The sequence below is a fragment of the Onychostruthus taczanowskii genome, unplaced genomic scaffold (assembly GCF_017590055.1).
Source record: "Onychostruthus taczanowskii isolate IOZ18803 unplaced genomic scaffold, ASM1759005v1 scaffold2, whole genome shotgun sequence".
NCBI lineage: Eukaryota > Metazoa > Chordata > Aves > Passeriformes > Passeridae > Onychostruthus > Onychostruthus taczanowskii.
In genome coordinates this window covers 4525560-4549474 of record NW_024499239.1, presented here as the reverse complement: position 1 = coordinate 4549474, position 23915 = coordinate 4525560, and the positions used below count along the sequence as shown (strand labels likewise).

At 36.4% G+C, this 23915-nt stretch overlaps 1 protein-coding gene across 8 annotated transcripts in view; it reads left to right on the top strand.

Moving 5' to 3' along the window:
- DCUN1D4 (defective in cullin neddylation 1 domain containing 4) overlaps positions 1-23915 on the top strand; it is a 41610-nt gene that overhangs the window by 13264 nt on the left and 4431 nt on the right. For 3 of the 8 annotated variants that reach the window (XM_041402775.1, XM_041402776.1, XM_041402778.1), the window contains 7 exons: positions 4637-4751; positions 14082-14176; positions 16473-16543; positions 18055-18146; positions 19013-19121; positions 23239-23343; positions 23795-23897. In XM_041402775.1, coding sequence (XP_041258709.1) covers positions 4637-4751; positions 14082-14176; positions 16473-16543; positions 18055-18146; positions 19013-19121; positions 23239-23343; positions 23795-23897 — 690 coding nt within the window. Of the gene's footprint in view, positions 1-3320; positions 3351-4636; positions 4752-14081; positions 14177-16472; positions 16544-18054; positions 18147-19012; positions 19122-23238; positions 23344-23794; positions 23898-23915 lie in introns of all 8 variants that reach the window. The other 5 variants (XM_041402780.1, XM_041402779.1, XM_041402781.1 and 2 more) reach the window with 2 other exon arrangements.

The following is a 23915-nucleotide window of genomic DNA, read 5'->3' as shown; positions in this document are numbered from 1 at the left end:
CATCAAAAACTACAGGGAAGTGGCAGTTTCAAAATTCCTTCAGTGATTTGAGAGCTAAGATGGATCTTGTTTCAAAATTCCAGTCTCCTACAATGATTGCAGTCTCATGCGCTATCATTCAGTATGCATATCTGTCTAAAAAATGAGATAGACTTCAAATGTGTCATGGGCTTTGCCTTTTCACCTGTTTGGAGGTGTAAGAACAGCAGGCATTCTGATTCTGTAAACAATTTCTTTTTCTATTAGTATGTATATGCATTGACTTGGAAAACTCACGTTTGAAATAAGCTGCTTTTATGTCATAACTACAAATCTAGCAGCTTGTTAATATCTTACCGTGATTTGGTAATTAAATTGTGAGTTACTTATCCAGACTAAAAAGTCTTTAAAAGTATGCTTCTTGTTGTCACCTGGCTTGTTTAAAACAGTGAGGTTATCCATTCAAGAACAAGAAGGCTTCATTGCTGTTCATCAGTCTTTGGGGGAGAGAAATTGCTTTTGCCTCTGCTGGTTTTTTCTTTTGTTAGATTGGAGACGAAACCCTTCTTGAGTCCGGAGCAATTCTGTAGTGTGGAATTCAAGACAGAGAAGATGAGTTTTCCTTTTGCAGCAGGATTGCAAGTTGTTTAATGTTTTGATGAGTATCTTTGCTTTCTCATCTTGTGTCTGAAAACTGATGATTGATAAGTGCATTTGTGGTCATTTTGTTTCATTATGAAGTGATCAGCTATATCTTCCCAATTGCTTTAGCATGCACAGTTTCTAATTAGTTTTCCTGTGAAGCATCCTTCTACTGAAGCATCAGAAGAGCAGGATTCCTCACAGGATTTAGCTGGAGAAGGTGGAAATTCCATGCCTGTAAATTTCTGTAGGGACACAGCTTGTAGAGTTCCTCTTCTTTATTGGCTTCTTTTTTTCTTTTGTTTCTCTGGTTTTGTTGCTATTCTAGGACTGTCCTTCCCTTGTGGGTTTTATTTTATATGTTGTTTCAAATTTCCTAGGGTGAATTTTAGCTCTTGAATTCATACTTCGCTTTGAAAGCTTTGTCTCCTGTAAATTTGGAAGTATTCAACAGGATGTTTGGCAAACAGCATTTAAACTGAACAGGCTTTTGGCTAGTGGTGGTCTATTCAGTAGGCATTTGGAGCTCTACCTTGCAAATGCTAGCTTCAAGTGTCAAAAAACCAGTGAGAACTAGGAGGATTCTGCCAATCTTGAGCTGAGGCCTAGGAGTGAGAAACTTTGAAGATAATCACATCAGCAAAGCTGCACTTGGTAAGTAAAATTCTGTCAAATTTGCATGTAGTAAGAGGTGGCTGCATGTTTGTTTGCAGATGGTCAGACCTTTGGGAAAAGAAATCAGTTGTGCACTGCTAGACCTAAAATTACATTTAGAATTAGAAAGCTCTATGTAGGAAGGGTTAATATTGCTATTTAGTGAGCTGTATTGTGAATTGAGAAATTGCAGGAGTTCAAAGTAAAAAAAAACCAAACTGATAATTTTTAGCTTTCCATGAAAATGAAATAAATACTCTGCTCCTGTTACAGAGAAATTATAACTGCCCTTCAAATGTAGCACACCAATTTAAGTAACAAAAGAAATGCTTTGAAAGTAAAATACTTACACTGTGTTTTTTAGTAGTTTAGAGATTATTCAACAGCTAAAGTCTAGTGAAGACTTGCTCCAAACCTCAGTTACTAAGATGTTAAGTCTTGGAAAGCATTTACGATATGTTTGTCCACCCGGTGTCTGTGTGCTGTCAATGTGTGAGCGCAGTGTGTGTGTGCATTTAATAGCCACCTACCAATTTCTGAGCTGTCTCTTTTCTTCCTTTTTCTGTGCCTTTGAGAGCTGCAACTAGATACATTCAAACCAAAAAGGATACATGTTTTTCATAGGAGTCATTGGAGAAATTGGGGTGTAGTGAATTGTGATCAGTTTAAGCCTTTAAAACAAGTTCATCAATCTTCTTAAAAACATTCTATCATTCAAGGAGGCAAAGAGTCCAAGCTGGAATTCTTGAGTTAAATTCTTTGGTTTGTATGGGGTTGCAGGTCTGACAAAATGATTTCTCTGTTCTGTAACTGCTTTATTTTATTATTTTTTATTTATCTTTTGCTCTGCTGCTTTTTTCACAGAGGCCTTGCATATTTCTTTTCACAATCAATTGATCAGTAAATTGGACAGATTTGTAGGGGGTGAGGGGGATGTGTGTTTTTTTCCTTACATTCTACCAGCATCCATCACAAATGGATTTTTGCTTTTTTAACAGAAAGCCACTTAAAAGCAATCAGTTTGCTCTCAAAGGAATGAAATAGCTACAGATTATACTTAAGTAAATGCATATTTACCAAAAAGAGGTGTTTACTATCACATTTTCATTTATTAAGTTCAGTGTGTGTCTTAAGTCTGTTGGCTCTTTCTAGCCATCTGTTGAGTTCTGCTGTCATCTTAAGTGTTTTTAGTCTGTGTAGGCTTTCAAAAATACTTACTGGCAAAGTCTTTAGAAATTTGATTTGAAAGATGAAGTATCACAGATTCAATAACTTATGGGAGTAGAGTTTTTGAGTATGATTAATGTGCAGGCATAATCAGATGGAACAAGTGGCATTCAGCAGGTCAGGTTCCTTAGTTTGTTTAATTTGCAAAATGCCTTGGGTGTACTCTGAGTTTTTTATGGTCTCTGGCTTACCTGTTTAAAGTATATCTGAAATTGTTGAGAAGAAAATAAATACTATTGTAATTAGGAATTACTAATTTCCTTTTGTAATGCATTCTAGACAGTGCTTCTAGAAGTATGTTCTTCTGACACAGCCATTATGATTTTTTTTGGTGGTAATAGTTTATGGAGCATAATACTTGCAAATTTTTTGATGTTAATTTAAATTGTAATTTGAATTGACAGTGCTGTTAATTCTCTTTCAAAAAGACAGTGTATGGCCATACTCTTCTGGGACAATAATGAGGAGGGAGTTTTAGGGTTAAAAAAAAAGAATACGTAGGAAGAATTTTTTGAATTGGAGAGTATTTCTTGAAGTAGAGAGATTAATTTTCTTCTTAATAGATACAAATTAATATAAAGGTTAGACCAAAGAAGGCATACTTAGTGTAAAAGCTTTATTAGTTGAAACCAGATTAGTTCATCTTGGTGTTAAAATTTGGTTGAATATCTTACATGATACTAGAAAAATATGAACATGATACTGGAGAAATATGTGCTTTCTTATGGGTTAGCATTTCCATGCATGTTTGAAATAATGTACGTGTAGCAAAGCCTGTGAGGCTCTAAGGTTCCTTACTTGTGTTTCTGCTATAACAGGAGAGAGCCTTTCAAAGATTCGAAGAATAGGTAAGCAAAAGATTGCTGTCAGTATTTGTTGGGAATTGGGCCTCTGATTTCAGTCTGTTCCCTTGGTGTCAAAAAGCAGTCAAAGTTTTATTGCTTGCTTCTGTGCTGTGATGTGAGATAAAAGATTTTGTGGGCATCGTCATTGAGCATAGCTAAACTTGGGTGCTGTTGTAGCAAAGAGAAGATAGCTTAGGAATGCTGGATTTCTTCATGTTTTCTTGCAAATTTCTTTGGCATCGCTTTATGTCTGGATTTTTATACCTCACTTCTGTCTTCCTTTTCTTTTCAAGTTCTCTGTGTAATACTTAGAGCTGTGATAGCTCTTTGAGCTGCTCTTACACATGCCTTTCTCAGGTGTCAGTGTGGTCTTCAGCATGTGAAAGCAGGACAAAATTATGCCTGGAGTGTTAGCCTACTGTTTTCATGAGACAGCCAAAGCAATTTAATGCCTTCCTGTGGTCAAAAGGGCTGGTCCGGTGCTCTTTCTTGTGCTAATGTACAGAAAGTTGTTATTCTTTTTTCCTTGGTTAATTATCTACAGGTTTGGTGAGCTGGATTGGCACATGGAAGAGTTGCCAGAGACATAGGAGTATGTAGCTGAGAGAAGGGGATGGAAAGACTGCCACCTGATTGGCATCAGTGTCTGGAATTGGCTATTTCCTGCTTGGGGGCCCTCATTTTTTGAGAACTGTTCAGTCCAAATAATCCAGCCAGCCACCTATTTTTTTATCCTGGTGGTTGCTAAATGTCTCTTCCCATCCCAACAAAACAAAAAGCCTCCCAAAAAAGCTGGAAAAAGACCTCTCACCAAAGAGCAAACAAAACCTTTCCTACCTCTTGCTCTCTATCGCAAAAAACTTGGGGCTTGAAAAGAAAGGGTTCTGCTTTCTAGAGGTAGGTGTTCACTCACATCTGTATTTCAAAAAGCAATGATCCGCTCTTAGAACTTGTGATTTGAATAAAAGACTAAAAATAAGAATGACTTTTTGAGGACCTAAATACTTCTTCAGGATAGTGCCAGTTCTTGACTGCTGTTAGACTGAAGTAATGCTAGTGCTACTGTACATTTCGATATAGGACTTTGGACCTTAATGGAAATGTGGTCATAGAATACCATGTAAAAGTGAGAAGGATTATGCTATTGAAAGGAGACCATTTCTTTTCTAATTTTTTTAATCCCCTAACTTCCTTCCCTTCCCTTTGTAATATGCCTATTAGTGGACACAGTTTAACTGGTCTGCAACAGTTTCATTTCTTTGTGCTGGTGTTTTTAATTCCCTCTGTAGGAAGTCTTCGGTCTTGCAGTTCATCAGACTGCTTTAGTAAAGTGATGCCTCCAAGGAAAAAGAGGAGACCTGCAGCAGGAGATGATTTATCTGCTAAGAAAAGTAGACATGATGGGTATGTCATCTTACCATGAGCTAAGACTGATGGGATATCTAAAGTTGAATAGCTGATATATCATGTGTTTAAATACTAATGAAAATAATAGTGAAATTTACTTGGTTTCTCAATGTGGAACCATAGCTGGTGATTGAACTGTGGAATATTGATAAGTATATGTAGGTTCAGTTTGCATCTCACCTTTCTCTAGATGTACAAGAAGCATGTAGGGAACTTCTTGCTCTAGTTGCCAGCTGTCAAAATGTGTACTTGTTTGTTCAAAAACAGCCTCTAAGAACACAGTACTATTTTCTCATATACATGCATAAGGTCTGGATTGGCCGTTATCAATCTCTAGCCTGTCAAAAAAGTGAATGTAGTTATAGTCCACTCAGCTCTTAACAGGGAGAGACTAGCAGGATTTTATGTTGTGGTTTGACTCTGAACATATAAGGGGACATTGCCCAGGTAAGGTGAGAGCCAGTGGTTCAGCGGTTATTGAGGGGCTTCTCACTGGACAGCAGAAGCCAAATAGGTTCAAGAGAGTGCATGAACAGTATACTCTTTTGGCATAAGGTATTGGATAGCTGAGACCTCTGCAAGTGTTGGATTTTCAGCATGTGTAGTGTGTTGAGTCATTCAGAAACTATTGAATGTGCTCTCCATGTGCAAGAATAACTGTTTTTGAGGACTAAATTCAGAACTTGAGGCTGTATAGAACTGCACACTGCTGAATGATAGATGCAGGACTGTTCTGATGTTGAAAAGTGGCGTATACAACTAGAAAGTTTGCTTGGCACTGCATCAGTCAGTAGAATTTGAGCTCTATTATGTGTTACTGATGTCTCAGAAAACTCATGCTTCCATAGCAAGTACCTTCAGGGAAGTTAAAAGAGGCATTTTTCTCCGAACTGTCAGCCTGAAATCAGGCTGGGTTCTCTCCTTTTTATACTCTAGCATGAATAAGAAGAATACTGGTAGCCAAATTAAGCCTCTGGTCATGCCCTTATAACTCCATTGTGTTTAATAGGGTTGCACAACTGTAACTGCACTGGAATTTATTAAATAATCTGTTGATGCAGAAGAAAGAAATTTCAACTCTTTCATTGCTTTGTAACACTAACTAGAACAAAAAAGCAGTTCATGATCTTAGTATTTTTTGTTGCTTTTCATAAGTAATGAAATATAAAAGCTAAATAGTTGATAGAGGGCATTACGGCTTATTCAAAGATAGACATACAATGTGGAAGCAATACAAGGACAGACTCTTCCTAGAATATAGAGAGGTTCATAAAACTGAACTCTACCTATGTTAGCCAGGACACTGATGATAGAAAACAGCCCCCTAAAAATTAAGCTTGCCTGTAAGTAAGAAATACTGATTTGTGTAATTACATAAGAAAATTATAAAAACCTGATTTTTGCTCTCTGAATACTAGATATTTAATAGTTTTAAGGGCTTGTTGCAAATGTAATTTGAAGGATTTTTTTTTATATCTACCTCTCAGTTTATACCTAATGGATCTAATCTTCATTTTACTGCCATGTAAGTCTATTGAAAGGAAGATCTCAGCCTGCTTTCAGAATTGGAGGAGAAACCAGATCTTCTAGTTGTGAACCATGGGGTAATATCTTCTGATGTGGTTCCAGTTTTTATCTGACTGACTTCCTGTAAAGGTTTTTGAGCTTTCTCTGCATCTCAGAGTGTTTTGTTTGTTTTGGTCTCCAAGAAAACAGTTTTTTATTTCAGCATGTCTGGCAATATGAAATTATTTGCTGCACATTCAGCCTGGTCTTGAAGCTGTATTTTCTTTCAAGGAAGGATTTTTACCCCTGTAATCTTCTGTGAACAGGTTAGTCAAAAAGCAGTCTCTGACTTCCATGCTTGTTTTGTCAGGTGGAGTTCATACCTGTCAAGTTTAGTTTTTGGATCAGACATCTCAGTTGAGCAGAAATTGGTCTGAAATCAGGAAACTCTACAGCAGTGTGCTGTAGCATACCTAGTTGGCAAAGCCAGTTCTGCTTACATTGTGTGCAGATAATGCTATATACAGTAAAGACAGTATAGTGGAATACCAGTTTACAGAATAAGGGGCTCCTAGGCCCAGTTCTGAGCTTCTGTTTTAGAGACAGACTTCCTAGAAGATGCATTCTAGTAACTCAGGATAAGCCTGCACAGGACATTAGTTTGTGTGGATTCTGTATTAAGTGAAGAAAGGCACTCAGTGTCTGAAGAGCTACACAGTCCTCTCCAGAAGAGCCTCTGCTTCCTAAAAGGAGACATTTGTCACTTCAAATACTTAATGGAATGACATAAATTTTTGTGTGTTTCTCAGCTACAGTGACGTGCTTATAGGGTCAACATTAACAAATTCAGTAATTGAAAGTGTCCTGTTTGTTCACAGTGTGAAAATATTGGGTAGTAGTCCAAAGACTTTCAAGGGATGTCATCATTAATGGTGTTTGCACTGCAGCTGAGACTGAAGGTTGATGATTTTTTTCTGGTTTGTCCAACAGAAAAATGTGGGGTTTTAAAATCTGTAATGGAGTGTTTTGTTGGGTGATATTTTCAGTCTTCACTATTTTTTACTCATTCTTATAATCTCTTCAAATCTGATGGGAATATTTTTAGATGTGCCTTCTTCCATAAAGTTTCTTTCAGCAGGTCTCTATGCTGAAAGAGAAGATAGTTTCTTAAGACTCTTAAAGTCATAAACTTAAACATGTGTTACACCCTTAATTTCAGGCTGGTAGGAATACAGCCTCATCTCAGAAGCACTAGTGGAATGCACAGGCAATTGAAGAAAAGCATTTATAGGAACAAATCTAGTTGTGAAATTATTTGGAAATACTGATCTAGTCCATAAACTGGTTATAGAAGACTCCAAGCATGTTCATTAGTATTCCACCCTTACGTAATAAGAACTTGAATTCTCTTAATTGGTGTTCATAGCATCACCATGAACCATGCATGAATGCGGAGTTTCAGTGAGAGTGAATTTTCATACCAGATGATGTATAATAAAAACTCAGTGCTTTATAGATAACACTAGGAGTTATCTTACCTTAAAGAATAACTGTTGGAAGTAAACAGTTGAGCATGTGCTAGCTTGAACATAATGACTTGAAGACTTAGTTTTTATTTTTATCTCAGTGTCAAAGTCTTGACTTTATTGTACTTAAAGCTGTACAGTATAGAGTATTCTCAAATTGGAGTTAAAATTGCATTTTCTGTACATTGTTCTTCCATCACTATGCTAAGCATCTTCAGAAAGGTAGAGCAAGATTCATGTAAAGATACTTGATAGGTAAAATGATAGTCCTCACTGGGTAATCGTTTTATGCTGCTTATCTGTTACACAATATCTAGCCAAATAGGAAAAAATTAGCTGTTTAATATAATGTCTTATGTTTTGACAGTCTCATTTAAAATGTAATTCTTCTACTCCTTATTCTGGAATCACACTAAGGGCAAAAACCTTGCAGTAATGGGTATTGTCACTTTAGGAGGATGAAAACTATGAATATTTATATACTTCCCTGAAATTGATGTTTTCAAACAATTAGATAAATGCTTTCAATGAATTTACCCATATGTGTGTAGGAACCACAAAAGGGCCTACTAACATGAAAAGCAGGTTTTCTGTATTGAATAGTAAATTCCATATTCTGTAGTGGAAAAATGCAGTTTTTGAAAACACAGTGTCATTAACATAAGGTGTACTAACTTCCAAAGTTTTCAAAACCTTTAGTGTTGAGAGTTGGTTTGGTTTTTGTTCTGCTGTTGTTTACTAACTGGTTTGCAGACCACCTGTATTCCCAGCTGTCATAGGTGTGTAGATATTTTCCTTGAATTAGGCGTTTTCAGGTACACACAAGTACAATTTTTCCTTTTTCTATAGCTTTTCAGCACACTTCACTTAAACTGGACACGTGACTATCAGCATGTGTGTTGTTGCATATACTGCTCATTAAGTAAGCCTGATAAAGTTCCATACATTTAACAGTTTAGAAATGATTGTAAGTATTTAAACAAGGGGAGATAAGGTATATTCATTCATAAAACTTGAAAGTCAAGTTAGTCCTGGGGGTTGCTTTAAACTGTTTTTTGTCATGTCTTGCAAATTGCAAAACATCTCTTCTCCCACCCTTCTTTCTACTACAGTTTTAATGAAACTATTGCTAGAATCATAATTGTGAGTGAATAGATAAGGCTTTATTAAAATACTTTCATTGTGCTGCATTGATGAAAATTCTCAGCCAAAATTTTAAATTAATTAGTATTAATGGAAGTAGTGTAGGGCATCTTCTTCAATCAAAAATGGGCATGTTTTGAAAAAAAAAAAATCTGGAAGCAATTAGTTACTTAGTTCAAAACTCAAGCAAAATTCAGTAAAGATTTTGACTGAGTTCTTTTTGCTTAGAAACAAAGCTTCTGTTGGTGAATATCTTGATGTCTTCATTCAGTAAGCATTGACCATCTGAAATAACTAGGCTGTAGATCTCCATGAGAGGCTTTTGACTTACCATAATAAAGCATAGCTTTTTTCCCTTCCCTTTTTATTTTTCCTTCTCAATGGATTATTACCAGCTTCTACCATGAAGAGACTGTTCTGTGTGACCTAAGCTCCATGTTTTCACTGATCTTGGTTTGAGTGTTCTGGAGCTACACTGCCCAGAGTTAGTGCAGTGGGAGGGGCTGTGGCTGGAGCTTTAACCAACTCCAGTACAAGTGAAACATGCTCAGAGCAGCAGATAACCCAGCTTTGAAGACTGCAGGGAGTTGAAGAGAATTGCCCTTACCTTGTTCTTTCAGCTGGCAGCAGCCATCAACTTTTACAGTCACATGCCTAGTCACCCCATTATAGCTGGATGGAATTTTCATGATTTTGTTTTCCCACCAAATCAGTTAGGAAGAGAAGAAAATAATCTGGAAAAGATGTGGAACATGTGTTTAAAGTTCCCACAAAGCATGAAATGCCTAGGCATACAGTTTAATTTTTTTAATTTTTTTTTTTTTTTTTTTTTGCTTGCCTATATAACTTCCTATTGTCTTACCTTTTTTGCTGGTATATTACAATTCCCTACCTCACATGAATATTTCAAATATAAATTTGAACATGGATGTTATGAGTCAGTTATTAGGTCATGATAGAAGTGAAAGCCTCTCTGAGAAAATGATTACATTTTGATGTGGTTAAGTAACTGAAATCACTTTTACAAAATTTAGACAGGTTATCTCATGTTGCTTTTGCCCTGCCCTGTCCCACATTCTTTCCTCTTTCTAGCTGACAAAATGACTGTTAGAAATAGATAATAAAAAAGAAAAACCTAAATGCTCCTTACGGGATATTTGTTACAAATAACTTGCATATTGCTGTCACTGAACTGACAGTGTCATACTAAACTAAAAAAAAAGCTATTTTTCAAGTGGAGATTTTTCTGAGTTATTGTACCTATGTGTGTTTCCTCTGAGAGGAAAATACATAATTATTTACATTATTTATATTATGCCTCTAGGTAATACCTTTTTTTTCTTGCTGTTCCTGATGGATATCACGTAACGAGTCAGAAATGGAAGGGTAATTCTAAAAGCAAAGGTTCTGAGTTTGGTATTGTCTGGTAGTGATGAGTATAGCAGACACTCTGGGATAAAACTGTGCATGCACCTTTCTAACTGATGATGGAGAAGATGCCCTTTAGCAGTCCTGTTTTGGTGCCAGCATTCTTTGACAGTGTGCAAATTCTAGTACCAAAAGTGCTAGGTATATTCATTTGCTCTTCCTTTAGGAAAGGCATCTTTTTGAGTTTTTTTACTTTCTGCCTGTACCTTGCCCCCTCTCACCCTCCATCACCCTCTTACCTTTTTTTTTTTTTTTTTTTTTTGGTTTTTTTTTTTTTGGTTTTGTTTTGTTTTGTTTTGTTTTTGTGAGCAGTGTATTGTTTCCTATCTGGTGTGTGACAGACACTTTCCTGGCAGCTTCCTGTGACTGACAGTTACCTTTTACAGACTACCAATATAGAGGCAAATTACTAAGCAGAACTTGGTTGGCATAATGGGTTGTGCATCTGTTTGAAAGTACTGGTGCTGGTCATCTTGATGAAGCTGTGAGCCATTGAGGACTTGCTGTTTGTGAGAACTGTTCATTAGATGTTTGGTACTCCCAAAGTATTCAGATATCTACCCTGTGCACTCTGGCAGTGTATTTTTCTGCATAGCAAGAGATACTGTCATTAGAACAAAGACAAGGCACATCATCTTTCAGTATATACTGAGAAATTCCACAGAGATGAGGAATACTGCAAGATATAAAATGGATGCCAGATGTGTCTGGAAGTTTGTGTTTTTCTCTTCTGTAAATATGATTCTTGAGATAATCAAATCCATATTAATTCAGAGGATTTAGTCTTTGAAAAGACCTTTACTCTGTGGCACTAGATTGAACCAAGTTGTCCTAGGCTGAGCAATCTTAGGTACTTGTCTACTTACATGTTTGCATCTCCCTACTCATCTTGCTTCACTAGGCACTTAAGAGATTAGGAGTCTCTTGCTAGTAGAAATAGTTGGCTTGGCTAGGCTGGGGTGAGAAACTCATTTAATGTTTGGAGTAAGCAGGGAAAGAACAGGGTTTGTCTTTATACATGAGATCTCTAATTCTGGCAGTGCATAGTCTGTTTTCATTATAAACATGATACAGTGTCATCTGCACTGTTAATGCATGTCTGACGAATTAGTTTATAGCAGAGAGTGGGATATTTCAAGATTATATTCCTTTTGATTTTATTTTCTGAACTTGTGAACTGGCACAAGCTATACTATCTGTAATCAGTTCTGGCTTCTCTAAAATTGAACTCCAGTGGTCAGGTATAGAGCTTTTTGAACTAGCATAAGTTTGAGGCAAGAGCATTTTCGTTGGAGTTACTTTGCCATATGTTGGGCACATGGACTTAATTTATTATTATTGCTATTTCCTGCAGTTCCTGAACTGTGACATTAGCCCTTAACACAAATGACTTTCAATCTCATATCAGTTGTCTGAAATTCTTCTGCTATGTGCAGATGCAGAGAATGTATAAGAAGGGCTGTTTTCTTCTGTTCTTGCTCACCATTCCTATTATACATACTGCTGGCACCAATGTCTTTTTTCAGGCTGCAGTATTTAGCTCTGCTGTTCGTAGATGCAGGAAACTTTTTTTTTCTAAAATACCTGAATGACTTATAACTCTGTCAATAAGTCTGTTTCTTGAGAGTTCCTTCTTAAATGCACTGTTTGCATACTGACAGCTTAACATGTTGATGATTTACATGAACAAGCAGGGCAAGACAATGGGTTATCATCCCTTTGTAAGAAAAAGCATTGAGTCTTGTGAGAAATACCTTTCTTTGTGAACCTTGTTAGCTTTGCCATGTCCTCAATCCCAGCAGTACTCTTACAGACTTCTTGAATAAAGAGAATAAAGATGTTGACTGGCTCCTGCTACAGTTTCCAAGTTGGTATTCTACTTGGTGTTTGTCACATTTGTTTGTGACAAAAGAGGGGATACTGAATAATTAAGACTTTTGCCAAAGTGGCACAATGCCTCCTTTCTTTGTCTTGATTGCTCTGAATTCAGAGTAGCCTAAAAATTATTGGATAGGTCTTTCATAATCACAGTTCAGTTTGCAAGTATGCTATCAGACCTTTTTAAAAAAAATTATTCCACCTCAGATGTATACCTTCTGGATTGCTCTTACTGAGCGATGCTGTCAGCCTTTTCCTTAGCAGCTTCAGTAAAGCTTATGCAAAATAGATAATTCAAATAGGAAAAGAGTGTTTTCAAAATGAAAAACCCCAAATCTAAAATTGTGAGTATATGAATATGTGTTTGGAACACATATGGCTGACATTTCTATGCAGTGTTCCAGTTTGTTGTAGATCAGTGTGTTTCAGTACAGTGTCAGTTTTTCATGCGAAATTTCTTAAGAGCCTCATTTGTATTTGTCTTCTAATTAGCAATTTATCATTTTGTTCTGACTAGTATTACTTTTCTAAAGGTTAGCTGCTTTAAAGGAGCTATGACAGTAAACATGAAGTATTTCTTTGAATTCCTGTCAGAATGATCTGTGTGTGCTGTTAACTTCTAGCTACTCTCCCTCAGAGCTGATAGCTGAGCTAGGTGGAGGATAGTGGGATCAGTGTCTTCTAAGCTCATAAATCTTGGTGTCTTTTATATGTCTTTCTAGAAGGACGAAACAGTGATGAAATCAGATCAAAATTAATTTCTTGATTCAAATGGTTTCAAAATTCTCCTTGAACCAGTTAGCTGCTTCATTGTCTTCCCCCATCAGGATTTGACATTGTGAGAGGAAACTCTGCATGTTTGGAACACTTACAGACAGAGCTGTTCTTGGCTATCTCCTCTAGACTGAACCGTTTATTTGTTGCTCTTTTCAGCCTTTCTGAGCCCAAGCTCTGAAGAGTGGTGGAAATGGATCAGAGAATGCATATGCAGCATTGGATAGCTACTTGGACTGCTGAGTCTCTTTCCTCTAGCAGGCACAAATGATACTGTGCCTGTTTCAGAAGCTCTAACTGGGGGAGTGACCCTTCACATTGTCATGTTTTCTGTGCTTTAGGTGTTTCAGATACTAGATTTGTTTCCTTAGTGTACTTAAAATTCCTTACACTTCTTGTTGAAGGAGAAGAGCATTACTCTGCTGGTAGTCTCTGGGGGAAGGGGCCAGATTTTCAGATGGTTCTCTGTTCCATGATGAATGACGTTCCTTGAGGTGTTGTCCATGAGGATTTTCAGCCTTTTTTTCCCGTGGTTCTTTCGCCTTATGAACTTACTGGCTTTAGAATAATGTAAGTGTAGGTCTTGTCTCTTTTGGCCTTCATGCCTTTTGCAGAATCTTTTTGAGGCAGCAAAAAGAGTGTTTGCAGTTTTTTTTAGTTAATAATTCAAAGTGCACTTGGAGGTAGGACACGTGTTGACTGGGACATGGAATTACTCTGGCCATAGATCCACAGCTGGATTGCAGCCCATCAGTTGACTGTGGTAACTGGTGGTGTAAGGCAAGGCCTTACTGTGAACTTTTACAGAACAGTTTGGGGTTGAATTTGAACTAAACTATATTCATTTGAGGTGAAGGTCATTTACATGGGTAATGATTATGAATCGCTGGAAGTATGACAGAGTGAGCAAACCAAGTATTTAGTGTCATTGATTCTTAAGCAGTGTTCCAAATGACTGGATATGAGGACAGAATGTTAAGTAACGGACAGGAATAAAGTGGCTGTTGACTAAAAGATTGCTTTTAAAAAATGTTGATGAATTAATTACTTGTTTCTCTTTCTTTTTTCTAAGTATGTATAGAAAATACGATTCAACTAGAATAAAAGCAGAGGAAGAAGAAGTCTTTTCAAGTAAGAGATGCTTAGAGTGGTTCTATGAATATGCAGGTAAGTGTGAAATGCAAATTTCCTACCAATAACAATTAAATTTGTATTGGAATATGAAAATTGCATTAACTGAGCTTTCAAAAGATGGAATAGAAAAGATTTTTTGTAAAAGTCTTAGAAAAACTTTCCTTTATCCTGTGTGATGTGAGGTTGAACAGTTCAAGGTTCAGTTTTGTCTTTGTCTATATCCTATACAAAGAATACAGAAGATGTGTGATTTGAAATGTTTTGGAACATGTATATGTTACTATTCAAATCTACAGTTGAAGCTGTACTTCTGTTGAAAATGTTGTTACCCCTCTGTCGTCTGCCATGTTAGTGCTGCATAGTACAGAATTAGCCTCAGAAGTGGTGTGTCTTTAATTAAAAGAACCCAAAGGGTGAGGGAGGTAGTGACACTAGTTTTGTTCCTGCTGAATCTGGTGCTTAGGGTTTCAAGCAAAGAAGTGAATGAATTAAAATATCCCATACTAATTTTATCAAATAGTTTTCCATCACAAGGTATAGGGAAGGTAACCTGTATTATTTATTCTCGCCCTTGTGTATGAGAACTTTCTTCAGGCGTTATTTCTAGGAATGTTAATTATGGTCTGTGGTCACAGAAGATGATCCTTTATTAGTGAAGTTGGTTGTTGTATTTTCCTGCAAATGTTTTCTGAAAGGAAAAATTTGGCATATGGGGGAAAATGACCTCATGTCTGTAAAGACCAGAAAGAAATTAAATAGATATTTTGTGTCATCTTGCAGTTTTCTGGTGATGTCTTGAATAACATGTCTAGCTTGTTCTGTTTTGTCTACTTTTTAAACATAATGAAGAGTGACTTAATTTGATGTAATAAAACATTTTTTTCTCCTAATAAAATTATATAAATGAAATTAAATACTTTGAGATCTCACTTGTCTGTGGAAGTCTATGAGAGGAGATTCAGACAAATTCAAGCCAAATCTAACCTGTTAGATTGTCTGCCTTTCTGACCAGCTTGATTTATTTTTTTACTCTAGCAACAGGCATGACTCATTTTTGTCAAGACTTTCATGGAAAGAAAGGATGAAAGGAAGGCTGTTTGTGAAAGAACTTTGGGGTTTCCACTGGATGCACACACCAAGATAAAACACAGAAAAGTGGAGAGTACGAGTCTGTTTACAGTATTGAGTAACATTCTAAAAATTGAATTTTCAAGGAATAATCTCTTGTGTTCTTGCTTCATAAGTCTTCTTTATGTATGCAGACAGTTGACATAGCATTTGGGTTTTTTTCCCTCCCTTGGTGTGTTTTTGCATTACAGAATGAGTCTTTTTAAAGGCTGCTGTGTACGCTCTGAGAACTGAGAGGCTGTTATGAGAAGATGGGAAAGGACATAATTAAACCTTGTTATTTCTAGATTAGATCACCTAATAATAAAACACAGATTAATCTTCCCTTTATAAATCCTGTTTTTCTTGCACATGTGATCTTTATGTTGGAGGAAAGTAGGCATTTCAGCGTGTATTTTTTTCAAGTGAGCCCTTTTAAACATGAGTCAAATAATTCTAACAAAATAGTTCAAATACTTAAAGTGTAGAATTGCACAGTACAATTCTTAATGTCTGTATAATTTTTTTCAGGAGTATTACAGAAGTTAAAAATATTTTGATTTAAGAGCATGTTTTATTAGTGGTGCATTTTAATAGCATTTGTATTTTGAATCTTTTTTTTCCTGTTAAGTAGACAAAGAAATAACTGTAATTCATTATTTCCTTCCTGTTACATTTACTGTTAGACAGATGATGTGTGACCGTGGTGTAGCAATATGAATAAGCAGGATAACATTGTATAAAGAGGATATGAGACAATAAGGAATGAGGTTCTGGGAATGATAATGCCTTGTATCCTGTATAGCTGTACATCTTGTTTTTATGTCATTTGATCTTGTGATAAAGTAGAGATTCCAGACAGGGAATGAGTTTCACTAGCCATCGTCCACTCATTTAATTGGTTAATATTATGTGGGTGTTCTGTTAGTCTTAAGTGCATTGTAAAAAAATCATACTAATTTACACTTTCAAGATTATCTCAGTAAACGAGTAAAAAGATTGGCAGGGATGAAAAGCTGTTTTACAGTTTCTCTGTTTTCAAAGGTGAGATAAAGATTTAAGTGAATCCAAGTCTGATAGTAAGTGCAGAAATATTTATTTCATGCCAAAACAAAACAAACTGCATGAAAGTAGGTTGCACTATGTGATTGCGCTTCTTTTGTGCTGTAAAGGACAGGCTATTTTGATTTTTAGAGATGAGTAAAATACATTTTGTTTACAGGCACGGATGACATTGTAGGGCCAGAAGGGATGGAGAAATTTTGTGAAGACATTGGAGTTGAACCAGAAAATGTAAGTTCAGAATCCATTTTAGAAATGCCTCACCTGCTGTGGTGTGCATGAGCTAGTCTTGCAGTTCTTGCTTTTCCACCAAGAATTAAAAAAAATCTTGAGAGTTTAAAAAGATTCAAGAAATATAAACCAGGGAGGTTTTGAAACACATTTGGGAATATCTTGCCATTGCTTTAAATCCCAGACTGTCAACCTGTAAAATCTCAATTTGTCTTCACTGCCGCCCCTTCTTTGACTTTAAGACCACCAACCTTCAGGCTCTCCAGAAAAAGAGAGATCTTAAAAAAGAAAAAGGTGATGATTGTCTTCTCTGAAACAATGAGACTACATTCAAGATTTAGTGTAGTGACTAACAAACAAGTAGTGTTTCCTTTGGGTTTTCTAGGACAGAAAGAGATTTCAAAGTAGTGGCACTACCATTATAGCATTTCAAAAAAACAAATAAGGAATATAAATACAGATACTTACTCTGTATATGAGATGTGTATAGTTATATGTATAAATAAATAAAATCTAAAAAACAATTGTGCATTTTACAGGCTTTTTCCTAGTGCCTAATTTTTGTTCTTTAAATGCATTTGTAAGTCCTGTCTTTTACAGAATCCATGGAGCTTCATATAAGTAAATGAAAATTGTGGCTTTGAAAGATGTACTGGAAAGTCAGATGTAATTTGCTAATTTCAGAGTTTAGGATAATAATAAATGTTGTGATTTTTGCAGACATGTGGAGGTATAAGCAGGTATTCTGATTTCTCATTATAAGCTGTATAGAGTTGCACTAACCTTAGCTAGTTAATGGCTGAGTTGCAAATTTAAATGACTTGATTATTTTTTTCTTCAGGCTGGCAGGGTCAGTTATCCTGCAGGTTTTTCTTTCACATATTTGTCAAAAGTGGTTTCTTAAGTTGATAAATAAGATAATAATAATATGGTATTGCTTTATCTAAATACTTTTTTGCTTTGGTCTTCTGTGTGAAATGTGAAAAAGACTCTTTCCTTTTGGGCAAAACTGAAGTATGACCTATCAGCCTGTGTTTTGATGTGTATTAATGTTAGTTCATCTAGATTTACTTATCTGCTTGAACTATGGGATCATGATTAACTTTCAAGTAATTGATTTTGCGGATTGCAGGTGATTTTCATTGAAATGAGGCTTTAACAAATGTCAGGCATAGCTTGTCAAACTGATACTGAACTTTTGTAGTTACTTTGGGAAACCTTTTCTGCAGTTTTTGCACCAATTCATCTTCTCCCCATTGTATTGCCCGTGAGATGACTGATAACTTGGGTAGATGTTCACTCTATATATTTGTACTGTTACCTTCTCTTCATTTGGATTGTGTACAGGTTTGTCACTTAGGAAGTTTAACTTCTAACGTAGTGTAGTGAAGTTCTGAACTTTCCACTTATACAAGTAAAAGTATTTGTATCCTACTAAACAGTGGTTATTTATAAAGCACATGGATCTTTTTGTTAAATTCTCAGTCTCCATTTTTTTCTCTTTAAAACAGGTAGTAATGCTTGTGCTAGCATGGAAGTTGGATGCACAAAACATGGGTTACTTTACATTACAAGAATGGTTAAAAGGAATGACATCACTACAGTAAGTGCCTTGAAAATTCTTACAAGTTTATTATAGTAAACACAGCTTTTCAGAAAACACACTTTAGTGTTTTGACTCGTAACACCTAAAGCAAAGAACTCTGCCACGGAGTACAAGTCACAGATTTTTGGCCTGATTTATGCTAATATGGTCACTTAGAGACAACTTGAAACCTGATGTTGCACATTTAAATACAGTTGGATTAGAAGATCTGCAGTCTCAATAAAAGAGAAATGTCATGAGGTTTGATGCTCTTTCTGTCCCCAAGGACACCTACAATCTTTGTTGCTGGATTGCATGTATCTTTTAGATATTGGTATGTTGTTAGAGTGATTTAAAACACTAAATAATACAAACCCTTTCTGTAACTCTGCATTGTTCTTTCTAAGAGTTTCTTTCTCCAGTTAAGAGCTTAATTTTATGGCAAAATTAACATAAATAAATACTCATGTTTCATAGGGAGTTGGAGAAAGAAGGAACTGTTTTGACTTACTTTCCAGAAGAGAATTACTAAAACTGTGTAAGGAAGATCTGTAGTTTCAGCAAGACTTTAGAAGTATTTTTCACTGCATTGATTTGATGTTTGTTTGCCATGCATGGACAAGCTCTTAGTTTTATCTTTTGGGGAGTGCATTTTTTACAAAGCCAGTCAGTCCCAGTGTAAGACTTTGCTACTTCATCCGAATTTGTTTTACGCTACAGCTTTAATAAGGCATTTTATGCAGACATACTCAAAAATATGTGTCTGTACAGAGTGGTGTGTTTTGAACAGCTCAATGGGGATACACATTAGAGATTCTTTCCTAGAACATCAGACATATCAATAAGAATTCAGACTCTAAACTCACTTGGTGCTTGTTTTGTAGGTGTGATACTACGGAAAAATTGAGAAATTCTCTGGATTACTTGAGATCTTTATTAAATGAGCCTACCAATTTTAAACTTATTTATAGATATGCCTTTGACTTTGCACGGGTAAGTACTGTGCATTTGAAATTACAAACTTTGCTGTCATAAATAATAATTGAAAGACTGTGTACTTCTAAGTTTGTTTCTCTGAAGGTACCGCTCAAGATTGCTTTGAACAAATGGAACAATTTGTGTTCTAAAACAGTGTATGCAAGATGTCAAAACTGGAAAAGTATATAGGATGTGTAATGCTTAGTGGTTTAGTGACATGTATTGTTACATCTCTGCCTCAAGCTATTTTATGACTTCAGGGAAATTATTTAGGCCCCATTCTGTTGTATATTGGAGCTTTATCACTGAGTTCCCCTGAATTTATAATTTACTGTGGTTTTTCTTACTCTGAATTTTGTGAGCATAAACTTATTTAAAACAGGAAGCCACTTCACACATTTCAATAGCTGATGAAAATGGGTAACATGATAAAAGCTGGATATGATATAAATACTGATTCAGAAGATTGTTGTTTGATTGTTGTTGGAATGGCTTTAATGATGTTTTCAGTATTTATTAAAGAATACTCTGATATTTGTCTTCCTGCTATAAAACATGGTTTGATGAAATTTTATCTGTAAGGGAAACAATATACATAAGATTATACATACTTGGAAGGAGTAATAAGAGAACTTTATTTCCTGAAATAACATCTTGAAATAGAATTTGGACATCTGTTTTGCTAATGTGATGGAGTGTACAGAAGATTTAACATAGAAAGGTAAAACTGAACCTTATATTTCAGTGCAAGAAAACTAGAAGTACTAAGAAAACTTGCACCAAAAAAAGTAGCATGAGAAAAAAAAAATAAGAAATTGAACTGATAGCAGTTCTGATAGTCTGCCATTAGCAATTCAGATTTTTGGTACCTCAGTCTTTTTGCATCTCAGCATTTGGATTTTTGGTTGTTCACTTTTAAACAAGGAAACTTGCAGTTAAATAGAAAAAAATGCATGGGATTAGTTAGTATGTGAGGAAAAGAAAAGCTATATCAACCTCTTGCTTCATACAGCAAAGGAGGAATTTTTATATCCTGCTAGTTTTGCTGAATGTAATGCAAAGGCATTGCCTAAGAAGTTCAAGATACTGATGAAATATTTGGGATAGAGAGCAAACCTGTGCCAGCTGATGGCCTGTCAAAAGTAAGTGCAGATACTTCAAAGGTGGATAGTGTGTGTGTTCAAGAGGTACCAAACTGGTGTGACAAACAGTGGTCTCAAAAAAAAATTTAAACATTGAGACACAGGTGCTGTGACTTCATTTGTGACTAAAAGCTCCTGCAGATTATAGAACTTGAAGTCAATGATGTATAAACTGGGGAATATTTGGCTAATATGATTATTGAACTTTGCATACTACAGACTTGGGGAAAGTCTATAGGAGAATGGCAACCAATAAGAATAGAAAAGAACAAAGGCAGGTATATTTATAGATGTCAGATTAAACTGGGCATAACTTTTTTCAGGATCACTGAAGTGATTGATGGAAAAAAGCTGATGGTTTCACATTCAGGAGATTGTATCATTTCTGTCCTAAGGATAATTCTTTCAGGGGAGTGCTCTATGGCAAAAAACCACTTGTCTAAACTTCCTAAGTTTTAAGGGAAAATGTTTTTAAAGAGTCTGTTGATTTGGCATTTGAAGTTAGTTTGTGAATAAAAATGTGTCATCAGGGCTTCATGTGGCATGCATGATTTAAGTCAGCATAGATTTGAGGAAATAATTTATAACACCATATGTTGATATTAAGGACAAAAACATTCCTCAGTCCATGTTTGCCCTTGTTATTGCCAAGTTTGAGAACATACAGATGCATCTATTGCATGGCTTAAATTGATCTTTAATGTGAAATATTAAAGGAAAAAAATCTCAGGAAGACTGTCTATCATTAGTGTAAAAAAATACTCAGATAAAATAATGTTTGTTAATAAATTCCTTCAACTGTATCCAGGGAATGTAAGTGTCTGGAATGTGTGCTAAGAATGCAATTGCATCATCTGTCATGGCAGATGTGCCATTAGGCAGTTGGAGGTGGGTAGAAAGGGCTTATCTGAACAATTTGTTCTGATCAGTAGTCTGAGAGAGAGAATGTAGAAATGTAAGAATATAAGGCATGAAAAACCAGTGTGGCCAAAGTAAAGGCAATAGAGCCTGATTTCATTAATACTTGAGTGTGTGGGAAGAATTCAGAGAATGAACAGTAGGTAAAATAAAATGTATTCTGGCAGCAGCATTATTTCTGTTTTAAAGGTACTTGTGACAGAAGTGTAGATGGGCTTTGGAAGGAGAATTAGTTTTTAGAACTTTTTGAGGTTGGAAATAAGTGAAAGATTTATATCATACTAGTACAAAAATCTACATTAAATTTTGTCTATACAATTTCAGAACTGAGGAGTGTTTAGTATGAAATGAACGTAACCTTGTGACTAGGGCATTGTTGTTGACTGAGAACTGGGATGTTGCACTGTCAAGTCCTTCTTCTATGATAGGAGACAATTCAGTTAGGATTTGAGCTTTCTTTTTTTTAATTAAGATGCATATCCTGTAATACATACAAGTGCATTTTGCAGGTGAAACACAGGGCACAATTCTCTTTGTCGTGGGCAGCTAGCTGTTCTGCAATGATCTGTTAGACAGTCCCTGCATCCAGAATATCCCTGGTGGACCACAGGCTGTCCATGAGTCAGCAGTGTGCTCTGGTGGCCAGGAAAGCCATTGGTGTCCTGGGCTGCATTGGGAAGGACAGTGCCAGGAGGTTGAGGGAAGTGATCCTGCCCCTCTGCTCAGCCCTGGTGAGGCCACATCAGGAGTGCTGTGCCCAGCTCTAGGCTCCTCAGGGCAGGAGAGACACGGAGCTCCTGCAGGAAGTCTGCTGAAGGGCAGTGGGGTTGGTTAAAGGATAGAAGCTTACCAGTGTCTGTCAGTATCTGCAGGGAGGGTGTCAGAGAATGGATCTAGGCTTTTCTCAGTGGTGCCAAGCAATAGGACAAGAGGCTGTGAGCAGAAAGTTCCACCTGTGAATATGGGGGAGAACTTCACTGTGCAGGTGACTACACAGAGATTGTGGAGTCTGCCTCTCAGGAGTTAGCCAAGAACCACTTGGGTGCAATCCCGTGCTGTGTGCTCTAGGGTGACCCTGCTTGAGCAGGGGGGCTGGACCTGATGGCCCACTGCGGTCCCTTACCCATTCCATGACTCTGTGATACCTTGTGTTTTCTTAATCTAGGCTTTGCAGTCTGCTGTCATAAGTGCATACACAGAACAAGGGCTACATTAGCTAATATGGAAATTTATTTTTTGTGATTTCATTAACTTGTGAATTTGTAGCTCAGTATTAAAACCAAGGCATAAAAGTGTGGGGGTTTATGTCTCATCTCTCAGCAAAATTGGTATATTTTCATTATAACAAATGTGGTTGAATAAACTACTTAACAAAATGCAATGTTACTTGGAGATGTGCAGAATTTGTTACTTAATATTTGCCACTGGGTACAGATGCTGCTGCTCTTACTTAGCAGAAACAAAAAAAAAAATCAGCGCTTAAGCTTAAATATACTGTTGTTACGTTGAACTAAAACTGAACAGTCCAGAGGGGAGTCTCAGTGTGCTAGTGTCCTATGTTCTGTCTGCTCATTTGATAATTTAATCTGAATTTAATGTAATCAGAATAACAGAACAGAGATCCTCCCTTGGCTCACTCTCGAGGAGGGAAGGTGTCAATTAGCACTGAGTGTCTATTGACAGTCGATGTAGTTGTAATGATAGGGTGGGAAGTGGGGACAGCACTGCTATTCTGAGAGGTGTGGCTGTGCAGAGGATAAGTGCCAGCGTGGCTGGGGATGTGGTGGCCATTGCTTGCTAGGGAGGTCTGAAGTCAGAAATGACCTTATGCCTCACCTGCCATAACGGTGATATTTTTGTTGGGAACATGTGTAAAAAGCAGCCTCTCCATGTAACAAGCCACATACCTATAAGGAAGGAAATTTTACTGGCAAGTTGTGTTTTGTTAAAACACTGTTAGATACTGCTGTATATTATTTACATGATAATTTAGTTTGTCCATGGGTGAGCTGTGAGGGAAGTGAAAAATCTGGAATTCATGCTCTGTTTTCCTTTTTGACCTTTTCATGCAGGAAAAGGACCAGCGCAGCCTAGATATCAATACTGCCAAGTGTATGTTGGGCCTTCTTTTAGGAAAAGCATGGTCCCTTTTTCCAGTGTTTCACCAGTTTCTAGAGGTATGGAATTGGAAACAGAATTATGGGGGTTTTTAATCTGTCTTCTCTGATACTTTTAACTCGAGGTAGAATGAACAGCTAAGAATGCTGTGTTCTGATTTAGGAAACTGTAACCACCAAAGCAGCACATGCAGCTGCTTATCTTCCCTTTCTTCCTTTTTCCCAAATCCCTATGCTGTTACAATTTGTGTAATGCAGAACAAACTAGAATGTTATTTATTTGCTTTTGGACTTTATTTTATTGCTGTATGTTTGCCCTCTAAAAGATGTCTTAATCAGAAGCATAATTCAACACTAGTTTCAATACTTGCTGGTTTAATCCTTTTTAGTTTTAGATGGCATACACATTAAAATAATAAGGCACCAAAAAGTTTAAATTTTCTGTAAGGAAATCTGAGTTTGAGACAGTTGAAAATACATTTCAGTAATTTCTGTTTCTTGCCTCATGCAGCAATCAAAATACAAAGTTATCAATAAGGACCAATGGTGTAACGTTCTTGAATTCAGCAGAACAATTAACCTTGACCTCAGTAACTATGATGAAGATGGAGCCTGTAAGTACTACCATATGT